At 42.5% G+C, this 22567-nt stretch overlaps 1 protein-coding gene across 3 annotated transcripts in view; it reads left to right on the forward strand.

Annotated features, from left to right (window-relative positions):
• The first annotated feature begins 1390 nt into the window (after positions 1–1390).
• Positions 1391–22567, forward strand: part of PCYT1B (phosphate cytidylyltransferase 1B, choline) — a 41143-nt gene continuing 19966 nt past the window's right edge. The window contains exon 1 of one of the 3 annotated variants that reach the window (XM_054655067.2): positions 1391–1619. In XM_054655067.2, the coding sequence (XP_054511042.1) occupies positions 1554–1619 (66 nt within the window). In that variant the 5' untranslated portion in view covers positions 1391–1553. Of the gene's footprint in view, positions 1620–10625; positions 10835–22567 lie in introns of those variants that run through there. The other 2 variants (XM_054655068.2, XM_054655066.2) reach the window with 2 other exon arrangements.

The raw sequence follows: 22567 nt of genomic DNA on the forward strand, positions 1-22567 counted from the left end.
AAGCAGAAGAATGACCCCAGCCACCTGTGGTAGCTCCCTGGTGCCAAAAGAGGCTGGACACTGACAGCCAGAGTGCCCATTGCAGGGAGAGTGACCCCTCTCAGCTGTACCCAGTTAACAGGCTTAGCTGTAGCAAATGTGCATCCTTGGAAACACTGACAGCCACATGAAGAATGCCTCTCATCTGCTGTCCTGGTTTCCACCACAATCGAGTTAATTTTCTTCTTAGTAACTGGTGCAGGGCTGTTTTGGATTCTGGGAATACTAATGCTGATAGCACACTGATGTTTTGGTTGTTGCTGGGCAGTGTTTACACTAAGCCAAGGGTTTTTCAGCTTCTCACTCCACCCTGCCAGCGAGGAGGCTGCAGGGCACCAGGAGCTGGGAGGAGGCACAGCCAGGACAGCTGACCCCAGCTGATATTCCATACCATAAGATGTTGTGCCCAGAATATAAACTGGGGGGAAACTGGCCAGAGGCCACCGCTCAAAACTGTCTGAGCATCAGTCACTGGGTGGTGAGCAATTGCACCGTGCATCACTTACTCTGTAAATTCTAATTATTTTTGTTCTTATTTTTTCTCCTTTTTTCTCCTATTAAACTGTTTTTGTCTCAACCGTAATACTTCACTTTTGGTTTTTCCCCCAATTCTTTCCCACATCCCACTCAGGGGGTGGGTGGGAGAGTGAGTGAGTGGCTGTGTGCTGTTTAGCTGCCTGCCAGGTTAAACCAACAACACCTACACACAGCCTCTCCTTCACAGGAGTGTGGCACTATTTGCTTTACTTCTTTTTTTAAACATGTGCACAATCACCAAGAGTGATGTGGGGCTCAAAATCAGAAGTTACTCAATTTTTGAACCACAATACATAAACATTTATAAAATAAAAATATTTCTAAATTCTTCAGTTTGAATAAAAATAGAATGCCAGTGCATTTCGCATTTACCTAGCCTTCAGATGCTTTGGATTTTTGAATTGGCTGGATTTTATTGCTTTTGATTACAATTAAACAATACCCTTTGTCAGCTGTCATGTGAACAGTGGCATGTTTGTCGTTCAGGTGATGCTGTGCTTTGAACACAGTGACACAGTGAATTTCCCAAACGGAAGCTGTTGCCACAGCTCCACTGTGGGACAGCAGACCAAACAAAAGACTTTTTCATGGATGCTCCCTCAATCCTGACATTCATCTCTGGCCATAACAAAAATGCATCTGTTTCCCACAGCACAGCATAACAAGCATATTTAAATGCTGCAGGGAGAAAAAAATAAAAGGTGGGGGGAGCAAGGGACGGGCTTTGCTTTGGGAAGGAAAAATAACCCAGCAAGATTTGGGACTTCCTCTGCTAAAGGGTTTATCACAGCAGATTGCTTTGAGCTGATCTTTACCCTCCCTTTGGCCAACCATACAAGAACAACTTGGCATGACCTTTGCTCAGTTGTCTTTTAAGAACAAGAAGTGGGAATTCTGGTGGTCCAGAGCCAACAAGATTCCCTTGAGGCAAGTGTGATAGCTACAGAGAAAAGTGCAAGACAAGCATAGTAACGAAGATGGTAGGCAGCAAAAAACACAGTACAGAAGAAGAAGCTCAGGAAACTCCAAGATTTCAACAACAGGTGACAAAGATCTATTTTTTGTTTTTTTTTCTCAGAGCTGTAATTTAAATATGTAAGTTATTAATAGTAAATTCTGTAAACTCATTGCAAGCGTTCCAAAATAATATAAACAGCAGTTTACATTAGCATAGGAAAGTACAAATGTAGTATCAAAACTAAGTTAAAAGGACAAAATAATTACTGTATTGAAGATCATTTTTTTTTCTTCCTTTTAATGACTAGAGTGTGCTTGATCTGCTGCAAAAACAGTAGGGCAAAAAGTTAAAACTTTCAGATTCAGACATTGCACATTAGTTTATGGTAGATAACACTTTTGATGATGAAAAAAATCGTTTAAAACTAAGAGTAGTGGTACAAAAACAATGCCAGTAAATAATGAATGACAGCAAAATAGCAAACTCAGCTGTACTATGTCTACCTCAAAATGCTTAAATGTTATTATATTACTTAGTTAAGTCTGTTAAGTACAGACTACCTTTGTGGAGAATTGTGTGTGTGTGTGCATGCTACTCAAGATATGAGTGTATATGTTCTATGTGTGTGTTTCCTACAAAAATGGAGTATTTAATTATCTTACTTTTAATCTTTACATTGATCTGAATTAATGCACATTATCACTAAATTAAATTAAAGTTTTTCCTTCTAATTTCATCCAGCTCTGACCACTTCTGCAGCTGCTTACTAAACTGTGCTATGCATGTGACATTTCAACAAGAATTATTTAACTGTTCGGGTTACTAAACTCCTAAAGAAACTAGTTTTATAAATTGAAATGAAAAGAAATCTCAAATTACTACCTTGCAAGACATCTTTCCTTCAAAACTCTTCACACATAGTTGACAGAAGTATGAAAGAATAGATGCTTCTCCTTGTGTTTATCAATAATGATAATGCAGACATTTATGTTAAAAGGGTAAATTCCTTGCTTAACAGGCCTCTAAATGCCTTTTGTTCACTGCACAGCTCTTTTTAATTTCCTACCTGAGTTACTTGCTAACAACAGGATGAAGAGAATAAAGTTGTTATTAGGATGTTAAGGCTCTGAAATGAAAATGTGAAATGGAAAAAAGAGCACACACTAATCTCCATTACAACAGAAAAAGTCTATGGAATGAACATTCAGAGACACTTTTTTCATTTTTAAACAAACACAATTCAATTCTGATTGCAGTTAAATTACAGCAAATCCTAGTAACTGGACCAGAATTGGTGAAATTATGCTAACTGGAACAGAGAAGAGAATCTCATCACCTGCTTGCCTAATACAATATTCCTATTCAAGCCTAGAAGAAAAGTACAAAATATTATAACGTATATTAAATAGGGAAGACAAGTGAGAGCAAACTCACAGAAAATGAGCCCTCACATAATTATAATGTCTAAGAATTAAGTCTGATACCAATGGTATTCAAGAGCATACAGTTATTGCCACAGCATGAAGGTCTCTGTTTTAACTACTTTCAGCACTCTCTCTTTACAATTGCACAGAAACGAACAATTAATGTATAAGCAGAACATTATTGCAGAGAGGCTGTTACATTTCAAGACCTGGCTGAAGATCAAATGTGCTTCCATGGGTGAATACTCTCAGCATTCACTATTTCAGATCCCTTAGGCAGAAGGGAGGACAGCATCATGAGATGCTGCAGAGTCTTGTTGTAACCCTGACAGCTCTGGTGCTGGCCTGGTGCTGGGGAAGGCTGTGCTCACACTGTGGGGAAGCAGCAAGGGCCCTTGCAGCAGGGGAGCCTGGCAGGAATCTGGGGCCTTCTCCCCAGGCTGAGGACTGTGAGCAGGGCAGCCTGGAGATGGGAGTCAGGATCAGCTGGGACAAGTCCACGGTATTGAGACTGGTCTCAAAACAAACCAGAAACACAACTCAGAGTCAGGTCCAGTGATGGTAGCCTGGGTCAGATGCAGCCCAGTGATCACCAGGCAAGTTGCAGAATGATCTGGGTTTGAAGGAACCTTAAAGGTGATCTAGTTCCCACCCCTGTGTCACAGGCAGGGACACCTTCCACTGGAGCAGATTGCTCAAAGCCCAGTTCAGTCTGGCCTTGAACACTTCCACTGGGGACTCACCAAACAAGTGCATTAAACAAGACAGGTTCCAGGCCAGGCTAGGGAGGCAGGGGCATGGCTGTGGCTGAGCTGGATGGAGACCAGCACTCCTACAGCTCAGCTCCAGCAAGGACCAAGAGCACAGGCCAGAACTCAGAGCTGTGAGCAGAGGGCAGGGGACCCAAGTGAGGCTTGGTCAGGACTGTCAGTGCCCTCACAGCCTTGACAGCAACTCCATTCCCCACAAACAAGGTGTGTCCTCACACCTGAGAGCTCAGAACAGGAAGAGGGATTTAGTTTGTGCAGGCTGTCAGTGGATAACTTTATGGACACTCAGCCAGGGCAGGGACAATGCCTGGAAAGGGGCTACAGCAGATAGACCTAGAGGGTGTCAGAAACCCTATAGACCAGCCCCAGGGGGCTGCCAGGCGGGTTCTGAGAGGAGACTCACTCAGGAACGGGGGCTGGACAGGGGGCCAGTACAATGAGGACACCAAAGCCAGTCAGGCTGATGGCACAGGAGGAATTGCAGAACATCCCACAGCCATGGGCCAGGCCCCACTGTGTTCAACTCAGGAAGGTCTGATCCAGCTGTCAGGGTGTAGCACGGGGCAGCTGCTCCATGAGGACAAGGAGACAATGACATGATAGGGCTGCTGGGGGTGGGGGACTTGACACCCAAGGCTGTGTCCCACAGACCCAGGCAGGGTGAGCTTCAGGCCCAGCCAGGAGTCCCCAGATCATCATAGAAGATTCTGGACCTGCCTCATCATTGCAGGCAAGGTAGAAACACAAGTTAGGTCAGGCCTAGTGGTGGTGTCTCCCTGTGTGTCCCTGTTCCAGGGCATCTGATCTTGCTTTCCAACACTAGCGAGTCAAAAATTTTTAATTTCTTTCAAGTCCAGCTTTTGACTCTTCCTGTGGACACTAGCAGGAAAATAACTGTGAGCCTGAGAGAAAAGGTCTTTCCAGTTAGGTTTGGTACTTGGTCTACCTTAGTTCAGGCAAAATGGGAGAAGCTGTTACAGGAAGAGGCATTCAGATAATAACTAGTAAAAGCTATACTAGCTCCCAGATAGCCATTTTACAGTGCATAAAGTAGTGTTTGGCTTTAAGTAAAGTGTGTGTCTTTACCCAGATTATGAAACTCTCTAGTTACTAAGTTTTTGGTACCCAAAATATTAATGTGATCTCCTAACAATCACTCAAATGCAGTTTACAGTATGATTTCTCATGTTTCACTTGGCAGATTTGCATTTGGAGGAGTATAGGCAAAAAGCTGTGAAGGCCCTTGCATGAAACATTGACAAATGGAAAGATAAAGGTTGACAGGAACAGTGGAGAGGAAAAAAAAGTATTGGAGACTTGTAATCCTGGAAAAGATAGCATGACAGAATATTGCTGATCAGTCCAAGAAGTTTGAAATTGAGCTGGTGGTAAAGGAAGGCACCAGAGAGATTGAAAATGGATAGAAGTGAGTGCAATACAAATATGTTCAAGAAAGGTAGTCTTAGCTTTGTGTGGATTCAAGGAGATTGAAGTGCTTATCTGGGAAGCCAGAAGAAGAGAAAAAGGGATAGAAGGGATAACAACGCAGTTTAAATGTAAATAGTAAAGAGATTTTTCTTAAATTATATTTTATCTGTAACAATAAGAAGGAGGGCAGAGAATATGAATCATTCAGACAAAGTTTATACTGAAATATGTAAAGTAGAGAGATCTGTAGCATTCAGCATTGTATTTTTTGTATTTCTAGCAGTAAAGTTGCAGCTGTAGTCCTGTGCTTGCACTACTCTGTAAGAAATCTACAGAGAACCCAAAACAGAGCAGGGAGGATAATGGAAAGATTATAACATGTGACCTATGAGAAATTACTGCAGCTGGGACAGTTTAGTCTAGAAAAGTCAAGAGATATGTAACAAAAGTACCAGCCTGCCTGCTGAATATCAGCTCTCTGCTCCAAATCCTCAAACTATTGTTTCAAAATCTTAACCACAGTAGTCATACAAAAGCCAAGGAGAGGGAATCTGTTCTCTGTGTCCAGTAGCAAAAGCAAGCAGTGGCATTAGTTTGCAGCAATGGAGGTTCAGATTCGATATTGAGAAAACCTTTCTGGTAAGAGTGAACAGTGTTGAGTGGATTAAATAGATCATTTGGGTTCTGGGAAGGGAAGGACCAACAGAGGTTAGCTAATCCAGTTGCTTTCTAACCTCTGAGCATCCATCAGTAAAGTGTCACTGCTGAGAATCCCTCAACCTCCCCTAACATTATTTATTCAATAAGTAAAACCTCGATTATTGAAATTAGCAAGGACAATCTAATAACAGGACATTTCCCACATTAAGTGACCACCTCTCTGACTCAGGAAGAGTGAAATGAAGACAGATACCCTCTTGGTCAAAACCCAACCATGATTTCTCCCCATTTTCTTCAGAAGTGCTTATAAAAGTAGTTCATGAAAGAGCAAGAATACAAAGAACCTCTCCCAAAGTGGGTAACTCCACTTATTCAAAGCAGTGCTACAAAGCACAGATGAATGGCATCACCAAAGGCCACTATTTTAAAGAATTTGTGCATTTCAGATGATTTACATGTAAACCATATCAGAATTAATATGACATTTTTAGTTACACTCTTATATAAGACTGACTAATTTGATTCTATACAAGTATCCTGAGAACATAGATTTTATTAAACATCACATCTTCACTAAAGAATTGAGGAAAAAAAACAGGTATAAAATCACACTGTACCAAATACTGTTTTTACTTTTCATAATTTATGGACTGTTATTGCATATAGAAAAAAATTGGTGGATTTAATCAGCATACATTTTATAAGACTATTTCATAAATAGTAAAAAATTTTATTTATTCTGACAAAAAGAGTATAGTTTATAAGCATTGTGCATTCCACTGGAATGATGAACTGCTCTTAAAAATTAATTAAAGCTACAGTATCAGCTAACATTATATGGAAGCAGCCAAGAGATTGGTGTTGGAGGCAATGAAAACCTATAGGTTTTATTTTAATTCATATCTTTCATTCTCTACCTTTTTTTCCCACCTACACAGGAGGGAAAAAAATATCAACCATTGTGGTGTTTTAATCTCAATCTAAAAATATGTGATTTAACTAATTGATCATCTCAGCAATAAAGTATCTTTTTCTGCTATTTTTGACTATTAATTCTAGGATGTCTAGAATTAGCATGACATCGATGGATACATGGATACATAAATGCAGGGATTCATGCATACACATATACATACATAGAAACACAGAATTTTAATAAAGCTGGTCCAGACATAAACCATTCCTTTGTCTTACAGTCTTGCAGTTGACCTTATGAAGTCTTTCAGTTAAAACCTTCAGTATCCAAAATATATCTATTGAAGCAAAATTTATTCAAGCCCATCAGTTAAATATTCAGTAATTTATTCTGTTTTCTTTTAGATGCTTGTCTTTGAAGTCAAACACTATTTAACCATACAGGGTTTTTTGTTTCCTGATGACTTTTGAACAGAAATTATGTGAGGGTCTGCTTGTTTTCATTTTGACTCAATTATAAGTAAGAAGACTTTTTCAGCCTCTCTCAGGCAAAGACCATTTTAAATGCAACTTCTGCTGTGCTAACTGGTGCTTGAGATCCATGTAGCTCAGAGAGGGATCATAGTTCCAGTTTGAGAAATGAGAGGATTTAAATGTAATATCTAAACAGATTTTTTTAATCTTTTATAATTAATTGTTGCAATTTGAGAACTGAAGTTCTGTATTAAAAAGTCCCAAACCACTATGTGTCAGGTGGAACTGGAACCCTCCTAATAACTGAAGTTTTTCCCTGTTTGATGCCTATTCAATTCAGACCTTGAAATTAGTGGAAGGAGGATTGGGATCATGGTTTCCTGGCTTGTTTGCCTGTAATTTGTACACCCTGGGACAAGATTTTGATGCATCAGATGTCTATGAAACCCAAGCAGCTGTTGCAAAGGGCTCAGTCATTAAAGCCCACGGTGATATGTCCCTGTAACTTGTGAAGAAGTGGCAGGAGGCTGCCCGGGAGACCATGATCAGCCTGGCACAGGACATTGATTACAGAAAAGAAATTAGATGCATGAACCTCCCCACTCATGCCTCTTGCTCCACTGTTCTTTTAAAAGCTGGCTGACTTGTAAGGATCCACAGAAGACCATCTGTTGAGCTTTTCCAATCAAACCTAATTTGTATTAATTTATTTTAGAGAGCAAAGAAGACACACTCCAGCCTTTTGAAAGCTCATTTAGCCCCAACAGCTAGAAGATGCAGTTTAGGATATGTTACTCAAGATATCCAATATGTTGACTAAGATTTTTAGACAAATTCTATTTGGACAGACATGACAGACCCTACATCCTTCTCTCTGCCATTATTTCAACTTCCTCTCTCTCTTGTAATGAGGTACACAATATTTTTTTTCATGCTTTTCAAACAGAAGGACAGAATACATGAAGCATTTACCAGAGATAGAAATTAAGAAGCAGCATGAAAAGTATTCCACTTCCACTTTGAAATTCTGGCCCAGCTTAGATAGGTAATAACACTACTGCAAGAGAGACATCGCATGTATATGGAAAAAACTATCATTCTGTAATGTTACATGTATATGGAAAAACCTCTCTGTAGAGAAGATAAATCAAAATGCATCTGGAGTCAATAGCACACTCTCAGCATGAAAGCAAAGATGAAATTCATCCTTTCAAACTCAAAAGAAATAGAAGGCAAGGGAATTTACATTTCCAGTATATTGGCAATCATCCAACTTGAGGAAAGTCTGCTTTCCTTTCATCTCTATTCCCATGCACCTGCCTGATCAGGGAGGGCTGGGCACTCACCTGGATATGTCCATACCTGGTGCTACACCAGCAGGACACCAGCACCAATCCCTGAGGAGCTGGCATATGTGCTTGGGTTTATAAAAGGGCTGCCTGCTACCTCTGGCTGCTCCAGTCCTAGCACTGCTCATCTGTGCTGTCCAAATATTCTTCTAACAGCATAACACTCCTGCAAATATTTCTCCTAAGAAAATGAGCTACAAATTTCAGGCCGAGTGCTGTATTAATCATGGTTTAATCATTTCCCTTGAGTATGCTTTCCATAATGTGTGAGTAGTTCTTGCAGAATCACTGATAAAGGAGCTTAGTTAATAGGGAAAAGATTCAGCTGTGAGATTTGCTTAGTTTGGCTACCTGTTTTTCTTGCTTAGCCACCTCTTTTGACATGTATTTGCCTTTTTTCTTGACAGCTGTCTCATTCTTTCTTTTGACATTCTCTTTTCTTTCTACTTTCTTTCTCATCTCCTCTTATTTACTTATCTACGCCTTTCCCTTTCACCTTGTTCATACATTTTTGTATTATACTTGGTTTTCTTTGAAGATGTGCAGAAGATAAATACATTTGAAATTTAGGTCTCAAGGGGAAAGACCCTGAGGCACAATTCTCTTGTAACTCCTCATGGTCTGGATAGCCTTAGATGCTCGTATCCTCTGATGAAGTCTGATTTTTAAAAACAATACTGACAGTGCCCACTGAAGCTAAGTATTACTGAAATCTACTTTTGATTCTATCAAGGTTATCAATAGTCAATGGAGCTTCTCTGTTCTAAAATTTTTTTGCTTTATATTATCTTGGTCATATTCTCATGCTATTTAAGAGAAGGGAGTATGGTAATTTCACTTCAGCAGTGTAAAAGCTACAGTTGTGTGTGTTGAAGCAGTTGTACATCACAACCAAAGATGTAGTCGTGGCTCCTGGGCAGGTGTCAGCCAGGTTCCATGGCTGGGAACTCTGAATTTGCTATGATTAGAAGCATTTTGCTGCATTTAGAGAGAGCTGCTACCATTACAGCCATGTTCTTTATCCATCTCTCGGCAGAACAGAACGACGCTTTTGCCAAAACTGTTATAATAGCTTTCACTAAAATGCAATTAATGTTTTCAGCACCAAGAATTTGGTACTCCAGCCCCGTGCTCCTCCCCGGGAGCGGAGCGGGCAGGCGGGAGCTGTCCGGTCAGCACCGCCCCGCCTTCGCTGCTTCTGAACCGGTCAAACCTCACCGCGGGTGGCTCTGAGGGGTGACCGAGGCCGCAGGGCCCGGCTGTGCAGCCGCGCCCGGGCTCGGGGCGGACACAGCGGTGCCTGCCCAAGGCTCCGGCACTGAGCGCGCCGGCCGTGCTCGGAACGCGGTTCGGGCTGGAGCCAGCAGTGCCCTGGGGCCGAGAGGGCCAATGGGATCCTGGGGTGCATTAGGGACAGCAGTGCCAGCAGGGCAGGGAGGTGATCCTGCCCCTCCACTCAGCCCCAGTGAGATGAGTGTGTCTGGAGTGCTGTGTCCAGTTCTGGGCTCCTCTGGACAAGAGATCCTGGAGTGGGTCCTGTGGATGGGAACAAATATGATTAAGGGACGGGAGCACCTCTCTAACAAGGAAAAGATGAAGAAATTGGGCCTGTTCAGCGTCTACAAGAGTCGACTTACAGGGAACCTCATTAATGTGTATAAATATCTAAAGGGGGGACGCCAAGAGGGCGGAGGCTTTTGGAGGCTCCTCTCGGGCTTGCCAAGCTTAGAACAAGAGGCAGCAGGGAGAAACTGATGCACAGGAAGTTCAACCTGAACATGAAGAAGAACTTCTTCAGTGTGCAGGTGACCGGTCAGTGGAACAGCTTGCCCAGAGAAGTTGTGCAGTCTCCCTCACTGGAGATGTTCAAGAACCTTCTGGTGCCATGTGCTGTGGCACGGCCCTGCCCGAGCCGCCGCCCGCGCTTCCCTCCGGCCGGGCCCATTCCGGCCCCCTGAGACCCGCGGGGGCGGGGCCCGCCCGCGGAGCCGCCGTGGGCAGCGCGCGGTGGCGCGGCGGGGCAGCAGCCAACCAGGAGCCCGCATGCAAATAACTGGCCCCGCCCCCGCGCGCGCAGAGCGGGGCGGGGCCCGCCGGTTGCCGTGGCGACGCGAGCGGCCGAGCCCCCGGGCGGCTCCCGGGGAGACCCCCCGCGCCGGGCGGGCCCGGGCGGCGGCCATGCCAGTGCGTGCGGCCGGTGCTGAGTCAGGAAGAGGCATCCCCAAATCCCGGTCCGAGACCATGGAGGAGCTGGAACACACCTGCCCACAGCCGCGCCTGGTGAGTCGGGCCCGGTCGCGGCCCGCCCGCTCGAGCCGCCCCGGGTGCTGCGGGGCCGCTGGGCCGGGGGCGAGGGAGGGAGCCCGCGGGCGGCCGGTGCCGCCTCACGGCGGGTCCCTTTGTGCCACGCCAGGGAAAGGGCCAGCGAAGGCTGTCCGAGGTGGGCTGTGCCGTGCCGTGCAGGAACTCGGGGCAGTGCGGTGACAGCCAGGCAGGATCCTTGGTCCGCCCGTTAGAATCCCGGATCCCCCGCGCTCCCGGCGGGTCCGGGCGCGCCCGGGCACCGGCGCGGCTGCCACATGTGTGCGGGTGGCGGGAGCGGCGGCGGGAGGCGTGCGATGGCCGAGCCGTGCTACGATCTCAAAAGCTGCCGGTTTCCAGTGGTGAATGCAGAGGAGCGGCCCGCGCTCCAAGGAGCCGGCGGCGGGGAGCGATGGCCGGTCCCGGCCGCTCCGGTGCCGCTCCCGCTCCCGCCGGCAATGGCAGCCCCCGCGGGCTCCCCAGTGAGCGCCCGGCCCCGCGCTGCCCTGCGGGCCGGATCCCGCACGGGTGACTGCGCTCAGAACGGCAATTCCCGCTTTTCTCAACTTTAGGAGTCCGGTGAGGAGTTGCCGGTTCGATTCAGGATGTGTAAGGAAGAAGAGTCTCGGAGAGCTGCGGTTTTTGGTGGGACAGGAGAATGAGGGAGGGCCGGGAGAGTGATACTTAAAATAACTCATGTGATGTTCATTGCTTAAAGACTCCCTCAGACCATGTAGGCAACTTTACAAGGATGCTGTACCCCAAGAGTTCGGGTCTGAGAGCTGTCCTTCTTTTCATGTGCTCATTTAAAATTTGGAGTGTTTCCTTGCTTCTTATTTAAATCTGTTATTATTCCCACCAGGAAAGATCTATCCTTACCTCAGCATGGTATGCACCATTGGCAAGGTGGTAGAAAGTTAATAACAGCAATACATAAATGCAATCACAGAATTGTGGAGGCAGTGTCAAGATGTGAGAATGCATGATGTATGCAACAGTTTAGTACTAGAAATTAGATCACTTAACACCAGAATTCAGTCGCAGGGCTAATTAAAACATATTTAAACATCAAACTTCAGTAATTAAATTTAACACTATAGTTGAGACATTGTTCTGATTTGACAAGAAATAGCAACAGTCATTGGAGCTGACCTAAATTAATGTTTTCTTCTTGCTCATGTTATAATTAAATTCAGCTTTAAAGAAGACTGTTAATTTGTTCATGGAAGGTTTTTGCAGCTGTTTTAATAGGGAAAGTTAGCTCAGATGTAGTTGCTGCAGTGTGTTCATACAGGCTGTCTGAGATTTCTCTGTCAAAAGCTCAGATATAACAACCTGTTTGAATATATTACTCTGTATAGTCTGACATTTTAAAAGATTTTAAAGAAAGGAGTGACAATATGATACCAGTATTTACAGTATCATGCATTCTGGTATAATTTCTGTGGAAATTAAGGTGACAGAGTACATGAATGAAACAGGAATTCATTATGATGTTTTAGATCTTCCCGAGTACCAATAATGGACAATGGAGGCATTTTCAATAAATATTTGTGGAAAGTGTGTCCTTATGAAGTGATACCACATCAGTCATCAGATCTGTGTTATCTTCAGGCTGAAAAAAAAAAGGTTGCCTGGTGAAGTATAATGCAGTACATGAAGTCAGAGCATAGCAAGTGAGGCCAACAAGTGTAGTCAAGCAGTGTCTGAAGTGAGAAAAATTAGGGCTGGGTATTCTGAAGAGTTAAAGTGAATCACCTCTTGACAGACAGTCTAATAAATGACATGGACATCAAGTTCCTATGAGATCTTTTTTAAGATCTTCAGTACTTGATCTGATCTCATCCTGTGAAGGCAGCATGTGCAGTGGTGGGCCAGTAACCTTGACACCTAGATTATTAGTGTAAAGGAAAAAGGGTGTCTCAGGTAACATTTTAATATTGTTTGGACCTCAAGGATGGCTTTGGTACTTTAGAATTATATAAATGGTGGCAAGTCTGTGATATTTACAGATGGCTTCTTAATGCTGTTCATTGGTTCTCACACATCTCTAAAATCAATTATCTGGGCTTTCAGGTTATATATAGGCTAAGTTGAAGGAAGCAGTTTTTCTTGAGAAATCACCTCAAATTTTAGAAGGTGAAAAGGGGCTGGTTCTTTTCTGAAACTCCTGTTCTTTTCATTTGAAAGAGGAATTATTTCTTTAAAGCTGTAAAACTGTGAATATTTTTAATGGATATGTGCCATTAGACCTCTGATTTTAGGCTATGAAGTCTGCTAGCTTGTCAGGAGCTGTCACATTAGCACTAAAGAACCTGTGTCCTTCAAAGATCAGGAAATCAGGGGACATTGAAGGCAATTCTAGGGTAAGTTTCAATGTGTATTGAAACCTGATATTTTCTAGTGCCTGGTACTGTTGTCATTATAAATTGCCATTATTTTTTTCCCAAGACACTCTGTGCATTTTCTTAATCAGCTGGAGCATTAATGAGCATTTGTATTGCTTCAGTAATTCCTCTGCTCCATCTCTGACTTAATCTTTGCCTTCTTTATGCTCTCAACTTCCCTGTATCTTAATGCCAGGAGGATGTCTCTCTGAATGACCCCACAGGTCTTGGTCCCAATGCACAGCAGAAAAACAAACCCATCAGAGTCACAGGCTTTATCCATAGTGGTGACTTTAGGAGTTTTGTGATCAAGAAAAAAGCCCTCACAAATAGCATTTCTCCAATCCTGGTTTGCATCCTTTTGCATTTATCCCTTTTCTCATCTGGACCAAACTGCTATGTTAGGCCACATTCTCATCTGCTGCAGTCCCATTCATATTTTTAATCCTCAGAATACCCGTGGTCATGGGGGCCTTCACTGTTTTCAGTGGGATAAGCATGACCCCTGGTCATATCATGCACATATTGATGGCATGGCAGTTGTCCCTGGATGGCTTTCAGTAGGCTGCAGAGTGCTGCTGGGCTGTGGATCTCAGCCTGGGAATCCTGCCCTAAGGGTTTGCCCACGTGCATCAGTACTAAAAAGGAAAGCTCTTAGTCTAACTGAGAGATACTACAGCAGGAAGTACCAAAGAGGAAGTGCAAAACCTTGTGAAATTATTTGCTCATTTTTTTATAATTTATTTATGTCACTTGGGGTCAAGAGTTTCACTTTGGTCCCAGGTGTGTGTAGCTCTTGAAGGATTGGTGTGTCCTTTGAAAATTACTGATCTTCACGTGAAAGAAACAAACAGGCATTTATTTCAACACTTTGTTCAGGAAGACAGTTCCATGCAACATCTTTCATAAAAGAAAACAATGGCAATTTATAAGGACAGTGCTGCAGATAAAGCAAACCCAAATCGACATTGAAACTTACTTGAAAATAAACTTCAGAATGCACTGCTTGGTCTCATCTTTCCCTTGAACACACTGAGAGCTTCTTTTCCTTGTATTTCATGTCTCTGTCTTCCAACACAGGCATCAGTGGAAATGTGATAAAGCACTTTTAGGACCAGGGAACCAATGTCTTATTTTCAAAACTGTCAGAGCCTAACTGAGGGTTAGATAAGTTGAGGGAATGCAGGGCAACGAGACATACATTTCCATCACAGTACTTAATTTAAGAAACCAGATAAGCAGAAACCCACCTGAGTTAGCTGGGGTGAATTACAGGGGAGGAGAGGGAGTAGCTAGGTAGGTATGTGGTTGATTTGGCCTGTGCTCACAGGTGCATCAGGGGGTAGAGGGCAAGGCAGGAGGAATTAAGCAGCAGTTTGCATTCATTTAAAGTGACTCTAAGATGATGTAAATAAGCAGGTAAGTGCTTTTTGTTCTGTCTTCTCTGCCCTAGGCAGTGCTATCCCCAAAATACTGGGCTGTTCAAGGCTATGTGACATCCATACTACCCTTGGATGTCTGTTCTCAGGCTGCTGAAGCTGTGGCCAGCTCTCATTTCTTGTGCAGGAGGTGGCACTGGGGCCCTGTGTGGCAGTACCCACATAGTTTATTGGGGGTTTTTTCCATCATCATTACAAGGACAGACTAGCTGGACACTTCATCTATCCATATGGCAGATAAAACGTGTTCTGCCAAGGCACTGCAAGTGCCACAGCCCCTTTTGGTTCACCCTTGCAGTCCCAGCACTGCTCCAAAGCCCACATTTACTTCTGTAGTGTTGTGAGATTCAGAGGCTACAGCTTTTACAGGTCAGTAGGAATTAGGGATTAAGTATCTTGGGGCCACTGAATCTACAGTACTTGGAGAATGAGACTCAGGTACAACTGAATGTGACAGATCGCACATAGTTTTAGGTATCAGCTGCTTCAGCCATTTTGTTTATTTTCTTGATTTTTTAGGAAAAATGAGACTACATTAATTCAGTTTTTTTTCACTTATTCAAGTACATTTGGAAAACACTGTTATTTTTTTATTTTATTGAAGAAAGAGGAGAACTTTTAGTGTTTACACACACTGGAGCTGTATAATAGTTCAAGGAGTCACTCTGCTTCTTTAGACAATCTCTTGTTGCTGCTGTTAAGCAATGAACTCAAACACAGAATCTGAAATAATTGCAAGGAAAGTGTACATGCCTTGGATTCCTGTATTTTCATCCCTTCATATTTACAAAGAAAGTTTTAAGAGGTTCTGATGCCATCCCTAGAATAATTGCAATATTTTATTTCCATGAGCTTTCATAGATCTTCATATTCATCTTTCCTATATCACTGGAAGGCAGTTTTAATCAGAGGAGCCAATGATTAATGTAGGGGAAGTTTATTGTGGTTAAAATGTGTCCCATGCATCTGTTTCTCTCTCACGTGATGATATGACAGGGGGTCTGCCATCTGTTTTCTTCAGTGTGGAATTAAGCATAAATAAATATGTAAATAGCTTTACATTTAAGGAACCCAGAATTGCTTTATTTGACTAGATATTTATTTGGTCCTTTAGAAGTTTGGCTTTTGCTCTGGATTAATTTTCATTTTCATAAATGTTGGCCAGTATATAAAACCACAAACCCATAAAAATGTGCCAAGTGAAGTTTGTGCTTGAGGACATGTAGCAATTTTTTCTGCACTTAAAAAAACCTAAATTACTCATAGACATGAAAAATCTGCTTAGATTTCCCCCTATTACATCAGAGGACTTGCAGTTTATATACCTTCTGAAATGCTACATTTTCTGCAAAAAAATGTTGCAGTACCTATTTGTCAGGTACACAGAACTACAGATACCTTTTTAGGAATCAGAAATCACTCATAAATACAGGGAGAAAACACTACATTCTATATATTGCATTCTCTGCTTGAAATGCAATGATATTTTAGAAACAGGTTTTATTAGGAGAATATTGCCAAGTTCTTAAACTGTGCTGTTGCCATTACAACAAAGGTTTGTATCATACCTTTAAAAAGGAGTGGAAAAATACTGTAAATAGATTCTCTCTGCTCCCTCCTCAGGAGCATAGACAACATTATAATATATGTATAAAGTGTAAAAAGAACTCAGCACATGCGTGGATATGGAGCAGAAGAAAAACAGAATTAGGAGGCAGATTGACTACACAGGCAAGACTATGTGTAGTGTATACTCACACATCCACAATCATGCACAGACATTCACTACAGCCATAACTGTCTGTCCCAGTGTGTCCTTTGTTTCCATGTAATCTGCTTCCCTGTTTTACACACATACAAACAGATGGTATAAGGTGAAAACCTCTTGAAAGGCACTGGATGAATCAGGGATCTTGTAAAGAAGCCCATCACCCTCCCTATGGGAAAATAGATCTTCCCAGAGTTTTTCTGCTGACAGCTGAGGAACTGCAGAGTATGTGTCTCCTGTGCAGGAGGAAAAAAATGTTTGGGTTTTTTTTGCTTCTTCGTAGCTCTGTTTCTGAGTAATGGTTTATACAAAATGCTGTTCTATGTCTGACATTAAATAATTGATAAATGTAAAGTATCTCTGTAAAGAAGCATAAGTAGAGATTGATTATTTGGCCAAATTCACCCAATAGTTTAGCAATATAACTGAGTTGCTTTCAGAAGATTAACCCTTGCCTGTGTTAGAGCAGAGTTGGGTTCTTTTAGCCATATATCAGGTGAATTTGCAGATGACACTATGTGAGGTAGGAGGGTTGTTCTGCTTGAGGATAGGAAGGATTTACAGAGGGACCTAGACAGACTCATTAATGGGCTGAGGACAGTTGCAGGAGCTCAGTAAGGGAAAATGCCCTGTCCTGCACTTGGGTCACAGCACCCCCATGCAGCATTACAGGCTGGGGGAGGAGTGGCTTGAGAGCTGCCCAGCAGAAAGGAGCCTGGGGGTGCTGGTCACCAGCCAGCTGACAATGAGCCAGCGTGTGCCCAGGTGGCCAAGAAGGCCAATGGCACCTGGCCTGTGTCAGCAAGAGTGTGGCCAGCAGGAGCAGGGCAGTGATTGTCACCCTTACTCAACAATGGTGAGGCCACACCTCGAGTACTGTGTCCAGTTCTGGGCCCCTCACTTCAAAAAAGATACTGAGGTGCTGGAGTGTGTCCAGAGAAGGGCAGTGAGGGTTGTGAAGGGTCTGGAACGTGTCCTGTGAGGAATGACTGAGGGAGCTGGGTTTGTGTACTCTTGAGGAGGCTCAGGGGGAAGCTCATTGCTCTCTCCACCTGCCCGAAAGGAGGCTGTGGTGAGGTGGGAGCTGCTCCCTTCTGCTATGCCTACAGTGAGTGCACCAGAGGAAATGGCCTTCAGCTGAGACAGAGGGGATTCAGATTAGATATTAGAAATTTTATTTTTTCAGTGTTAAGGTGGTCAGACATTAAAATAGGTTGCCCAGGGATGTGTGGAGTCGCCATCCCTGGTGGTGCTCAAGAGGCATCTGGATTTGGCACTGGGTGTTGTGTTTTGGTGGTTTAGGGGTTACAGTGGTAGTGCTGGGTTGGAGTGGATAAAGCTCTTTTAAAGCTCTTTTCCAACCTTCATGATTCTGTGATTTTATACAGTACAAGTAAAAAGAAATGTGTAATAGACATTCAAAACACAGGAGCTGATGTTGTCTCCACTGAATTGATCAGTAAAACACAGAGTGTCATTAGAGCAATGGTTACGCGGCTCTGGTCTGTTGACCGTGGCCAACTTTCAGCTTTCCTCCTGGGCCAGCAGGCAGTTGCCACTGGGCATTGAGTTGCAAATGCTCCAGTTTGGTTCTTGGTGACGGTGTCTGCAGGCTGATGATTGTCAACTGGTGCTCCTTTGAAGGAGCCACAAGCTTCTTTATCCTGGATTGCTCTGTATCCCTCCTTGGTGCTGGGATGTCTGACAGCTTTCCTGTCTGCAGCCATCAGGACAGGAGAACATCCAGGCTTAGGGGCTGCACAGTGCCCTTGCTGCAGTTTGCTCTTCCAGTGAGTCCTGCCTGGATCACTGGCATGCAGAGCTCCTTCCATCTCCTTCTGGCTGTGCCAGGGGAGCAGGCTCAGGTGGAAGACTTCCCAAGGGTCACATTTCACTTCTAGCTGGTGTTCATGGAGGTTGAGGTGCTTCATTGGCAACTCTTTCACTTCAACTCTGCTTAACTTGGGGCCCATCCTACCTCTAGGTAGGATGATTTTGTTTTCTAAATAATGTGTTCCAGTTCAGTCAGAAGTCATGGCTGTCATGCAGGAATCTTGTCACAAAATTCTTTGGCCTTTTGCAAATATTACACTCAATTACGTAATAGTTGTTCTAGTTTCATAATCTATGAATCTCTACATATATACATCATTATGCTTCTTGAGAAGGCAGTGGAAGCTGCTTTTCTTCTGCAGTATCTTCAATTTGTAATTACATCTTGCACTTAATAATTACTTAATACTAATGATGAGCAAAGTATATTTGATTGAAGATTAAGCCCAGAAAGAGCAACAAAGTTAATTTGAAATGTTTGCAAACAGAATGCTGAAGTTACTGTTCTTATGAAGTTAGTTTGCCATATTTTAGTTTACATCCACCTTCCTGAGTCAGCAGAAGTCTGAGAGAAGAGGATAGACTTTTTTCTATACTGGCATTGATAGTAGAATAGTTTGTAAAAAGTTTACTAGGAGAAAACCACCAGTAACATTCAATTACAACTTAAATGCTCGTAAATTTAGGTTACTGACCCAAAGAGGTAGGAGACAACATAGTTTTCCTTTTTGACAGTGTTTGCTCCCTGAACCTCTAAGAGAAGACCTTGGTAGTCCTTAACGTGGCCTTTCCACTTACAAAAAGTGTTCATACCTCAGAAACTTGGCACGTATACTTACTTTTCAATAGTTTTGATTGGGCTTTTTCTTAAATATTCCTTGAACTGATGTCATTGTTTCTTGCTCTGTAATTCTTGTTTCCCAACATCAGGAGCAGGTTCCCAAAATAATTGTTCCTCATGAGTAGACCTTACCCACGTTATTTGTTCCAGTGAAATCACTTACCTGTTTTAAATCCTGCCTCTGAGACAGAAGGTGGTTACAGCATCAGACCTCCCACAGAATTTCCCTGCCAGTTTCATTCTTTCATAAGCACAGGCCCAGACTGCTTTATCAAGTGTTGCCTCTGTAGCTGTACTGGTTCACCATTGGAAATTTCATTGATCTTTGTTGATGGCAAAATCTTAGATGACAATGCAACTTCACCAAGAGGAGGAGAGAAGGTGCTGTAGTTGCATGAACAAAAAAAAATAAACAGTAGTCCCTTCCATTAGATGTATTTCCTGCAGTCACCCTGCAGGCAGAGGTATAAAGGCAGGTGCATTATGTCTTGGATGGGTCTACATTTACCTACTTAAAAGAATGTTTCTGTCTTCCTTGCTTCTGTGTAAAAAACCCAGCCCAACTACCAAACACAGAGAAGCAAGCAAGCAATAACACAACAGGCTGTAATCAAAAGAGAGCGTGTGGAGGTGCTTGTGTCCTTGACCTTGTTATTTCAGGACTCCTCTTTCTCTACAAATCACCATCAACTTTCCTTTTAATCATTAGAAAGACAAGCATGAGTGTTTATCTTACTCCTGGGAGCTAAGTTAAAGGGCTACAGTAACTTAAGAGACTGTGAAGAGAGATAATAAAAAGGCAGCTTCAAGATACACCTGATAATAAGATGCTTCTAGCTGTCTTGTGGGGTTTCTTCATGAAGTGTCCTGGCCCCAGAGCCAGCTCAGGGATGCCAACCACACTGTGGTCTTCTCACCAGATAGAGCTGTGGGTTACAAAGACATTGCTGGTGCATGTGGGGCTGTGAGGTGCTTGCTGGGAAAGCCTCCATTATCCACCTTACATCTTTTAGTGTTCTGATGTTTACTGAGTATCATTCAGTTCTTTTGCAAATTTCCTAGAAAGCAAGTAAGACACTATTTAAACTTCTCATAGAATGAACAGCTTCTGATATGCAAGGGTTACCAAATATGATGATTTCCTGTAACCTCATTTTACTGAATACTGTGTCTTAATTTCCAGGAAACAGTACTCTTATTGCAAGAGCTTTTTATCATCTTCTGAAGTAAATATCATTAATAAGTCCTAGTATAGCAATGACTTCTCCATTTGTGACATGTGATAAGCTTTCTCTCACATATTACTACAGGATGATGCAGGTCTCAGGAGCTTACCTTGGTCCAAAATACAAGGCTAATTTCCTTTGCTTGAGTAATTGCAAAATGTAAATGCCTAGAATATGAGGAAGGCAGAGATGAAGGGAAAATCTATCAGAGAAAGACAAAGTCTTTGTCTAATCACATGATTGTTGGCAAAACTATAGCAAACTTCCAAAGAAATTTAATGGATTAACCAAAATGAAAAGCTGCTATATACATTACTTGCTGTTTTCTCACAATTCTAATTCTTACCATCAAGAAACTAGAAAGAATACAAGTAATTATATATACAAATTGAAAAGGTTTGATAAATTATTTCTGGGTTTAAATAATTTCTTGAAATATTTTCTCTTATGGTCTTTTATACAAACCAAATGGTCTCATTTTACTCATAAGATGTTTTTCTTAAGCTTAGCAATAATTTTTCTAGGACAGATAAAATAAAATAGTAGTGAGTAGTCATTTGGAAGCTATTGCTATAGCTTTCATCTGTCAGCACATGGTGTTTATGCTTTTCTCTGTTCAGTTTTGACAGAATATGGCTGATTTTAATATATTGCATGTGATGTATTTTCATATCTAGTAACTGTGAGATCAGAGAGTAGAGGGAATATTGACAGGTCTGGTTCTAAGCCCTGATCTGTAAAGTGAGCTTTAATGACAAATATTTATAAAAGCTGGACCGATGGGAAGCTGATAGAGGTTGTTCTCCATTGAGCAGAGACTGAAAGAAAAATCTCAGTGTTACAAAGGTGGTTACATGGATGAAAAGCACCACTGTGTTTGCCTGGGGGGAAAAAGAGATATCTTCCTGCAAACCAGGTCTATTTTCTTCAAATAACCTTCAAGGAAACAACCTCTGCCAAGCTAGGAGCTGATTACCAGTTGCAGGGCTCAGACCATAGCCATTATTGTTTTAACATTTCTGCCTTCCTCTTTATCTCAGCAGGAACCAGGCTGTATGGGCTGCCGTGTAACTTGACTTTCCTTGGAGATAAAAAGACAGATTAGCACCCAGCAATAGCAAAGCCAGAAGCAAAAAGACAGTATTTAGAAAATAAAGGAAAGAGCTGGCACTGTATGATTATGTGTAATGTTCTACACTGTGCAGCGTGGGTGGCCTGATGAACAGTTCCCCTCCATGAAACCCAGACAGAAATTTGGGCTTGGTAATAGTTTCTCCATTTTTAACCTTGGCTATGCAGAGGTGCTGTGATTTTCATCATGAAGATGTTAATGATGATGATTTCCTTTAACATTTGAGAGTATGGGAAAAAAATAAGGAAAGAAAAATGGAAAGGAAAAGAAGGAAACCTACATAAAATTGCCTTACTTGTAGTAAACAAAATGAATAGCAAATCAGCAGAAAGAACTTGATCTGAATCTTTAAGTCTTTGTTGTTGTTTTACTACTGTCCTCTGAGCTTTCCATGCAACAAACCAGTGAGCCCAGAGATCAGCCAGCAATTAGGCATGACATGCCCTAAAGTCTCTCAGGGGTACTAAAGAATGCTAAATGCTCAGTGATTAATCATTCAGCATCAAAAATCTGAAAAACTGTGTAAAGGCAGAAATGGATGCTGTTGATGCTGTTATGATCATCCATGGGTACTCAAACTGGTGTGACAACTGTACATCAAATGGTCACTGTCAAAACCCAACCAAGCCACAGCTGCACAGCCATGACCTCCCAGTTAAATCAAGTGACAGATTTCCTTCAGCTTTTCTCAACCACCACTTCATCTCAAAAACAAAGCAAACCAAAACTCAGTTATGTTTTTGTAAAGATTTCAAGCCAAAAGCTGTAGAAGCTGTTTGTTTTTCCTATCAGACTATATGGCAGATAATAAATACCTGAGGGTCTGATGGCTGATAACTTCCTACATAGACATGGGCAGAAAATACAAATTCAGTAATCAAGTTTCCTGACAGATAATGCCACGTCAGTCTTCACACATCCTCACACTGCCTCATGTATCTTTAGGTTATAAGCTCCTCAGAGAAAGTACCCTTGTGGTGCTCTGATCACAGTTAGAGTGTTTTAGTACTATTACAGAATGTGTCAGACCAGAAAGGAGTTGCAGCTCAATCAGCTCTTGTTAAATGGGACTTAAGGTTGCATCCT

The sequence above is a fragment of the Agelaius phoeniceus genome, chromosome 2 (assembly GCF_051311805.1).
Source record: "Agelaius phoeniceus isolate bAgePho1 chromosome 2, bAgePho1.hap1, whole genome shotgun sequence".
Classification (NCBI taxonomy): domain Eukaryota; kingdom Metazoa; phylum Chordata; class Aves; order Passeriformes; family Icteridae; genus Agelaius; species Agelaius phoeniceus.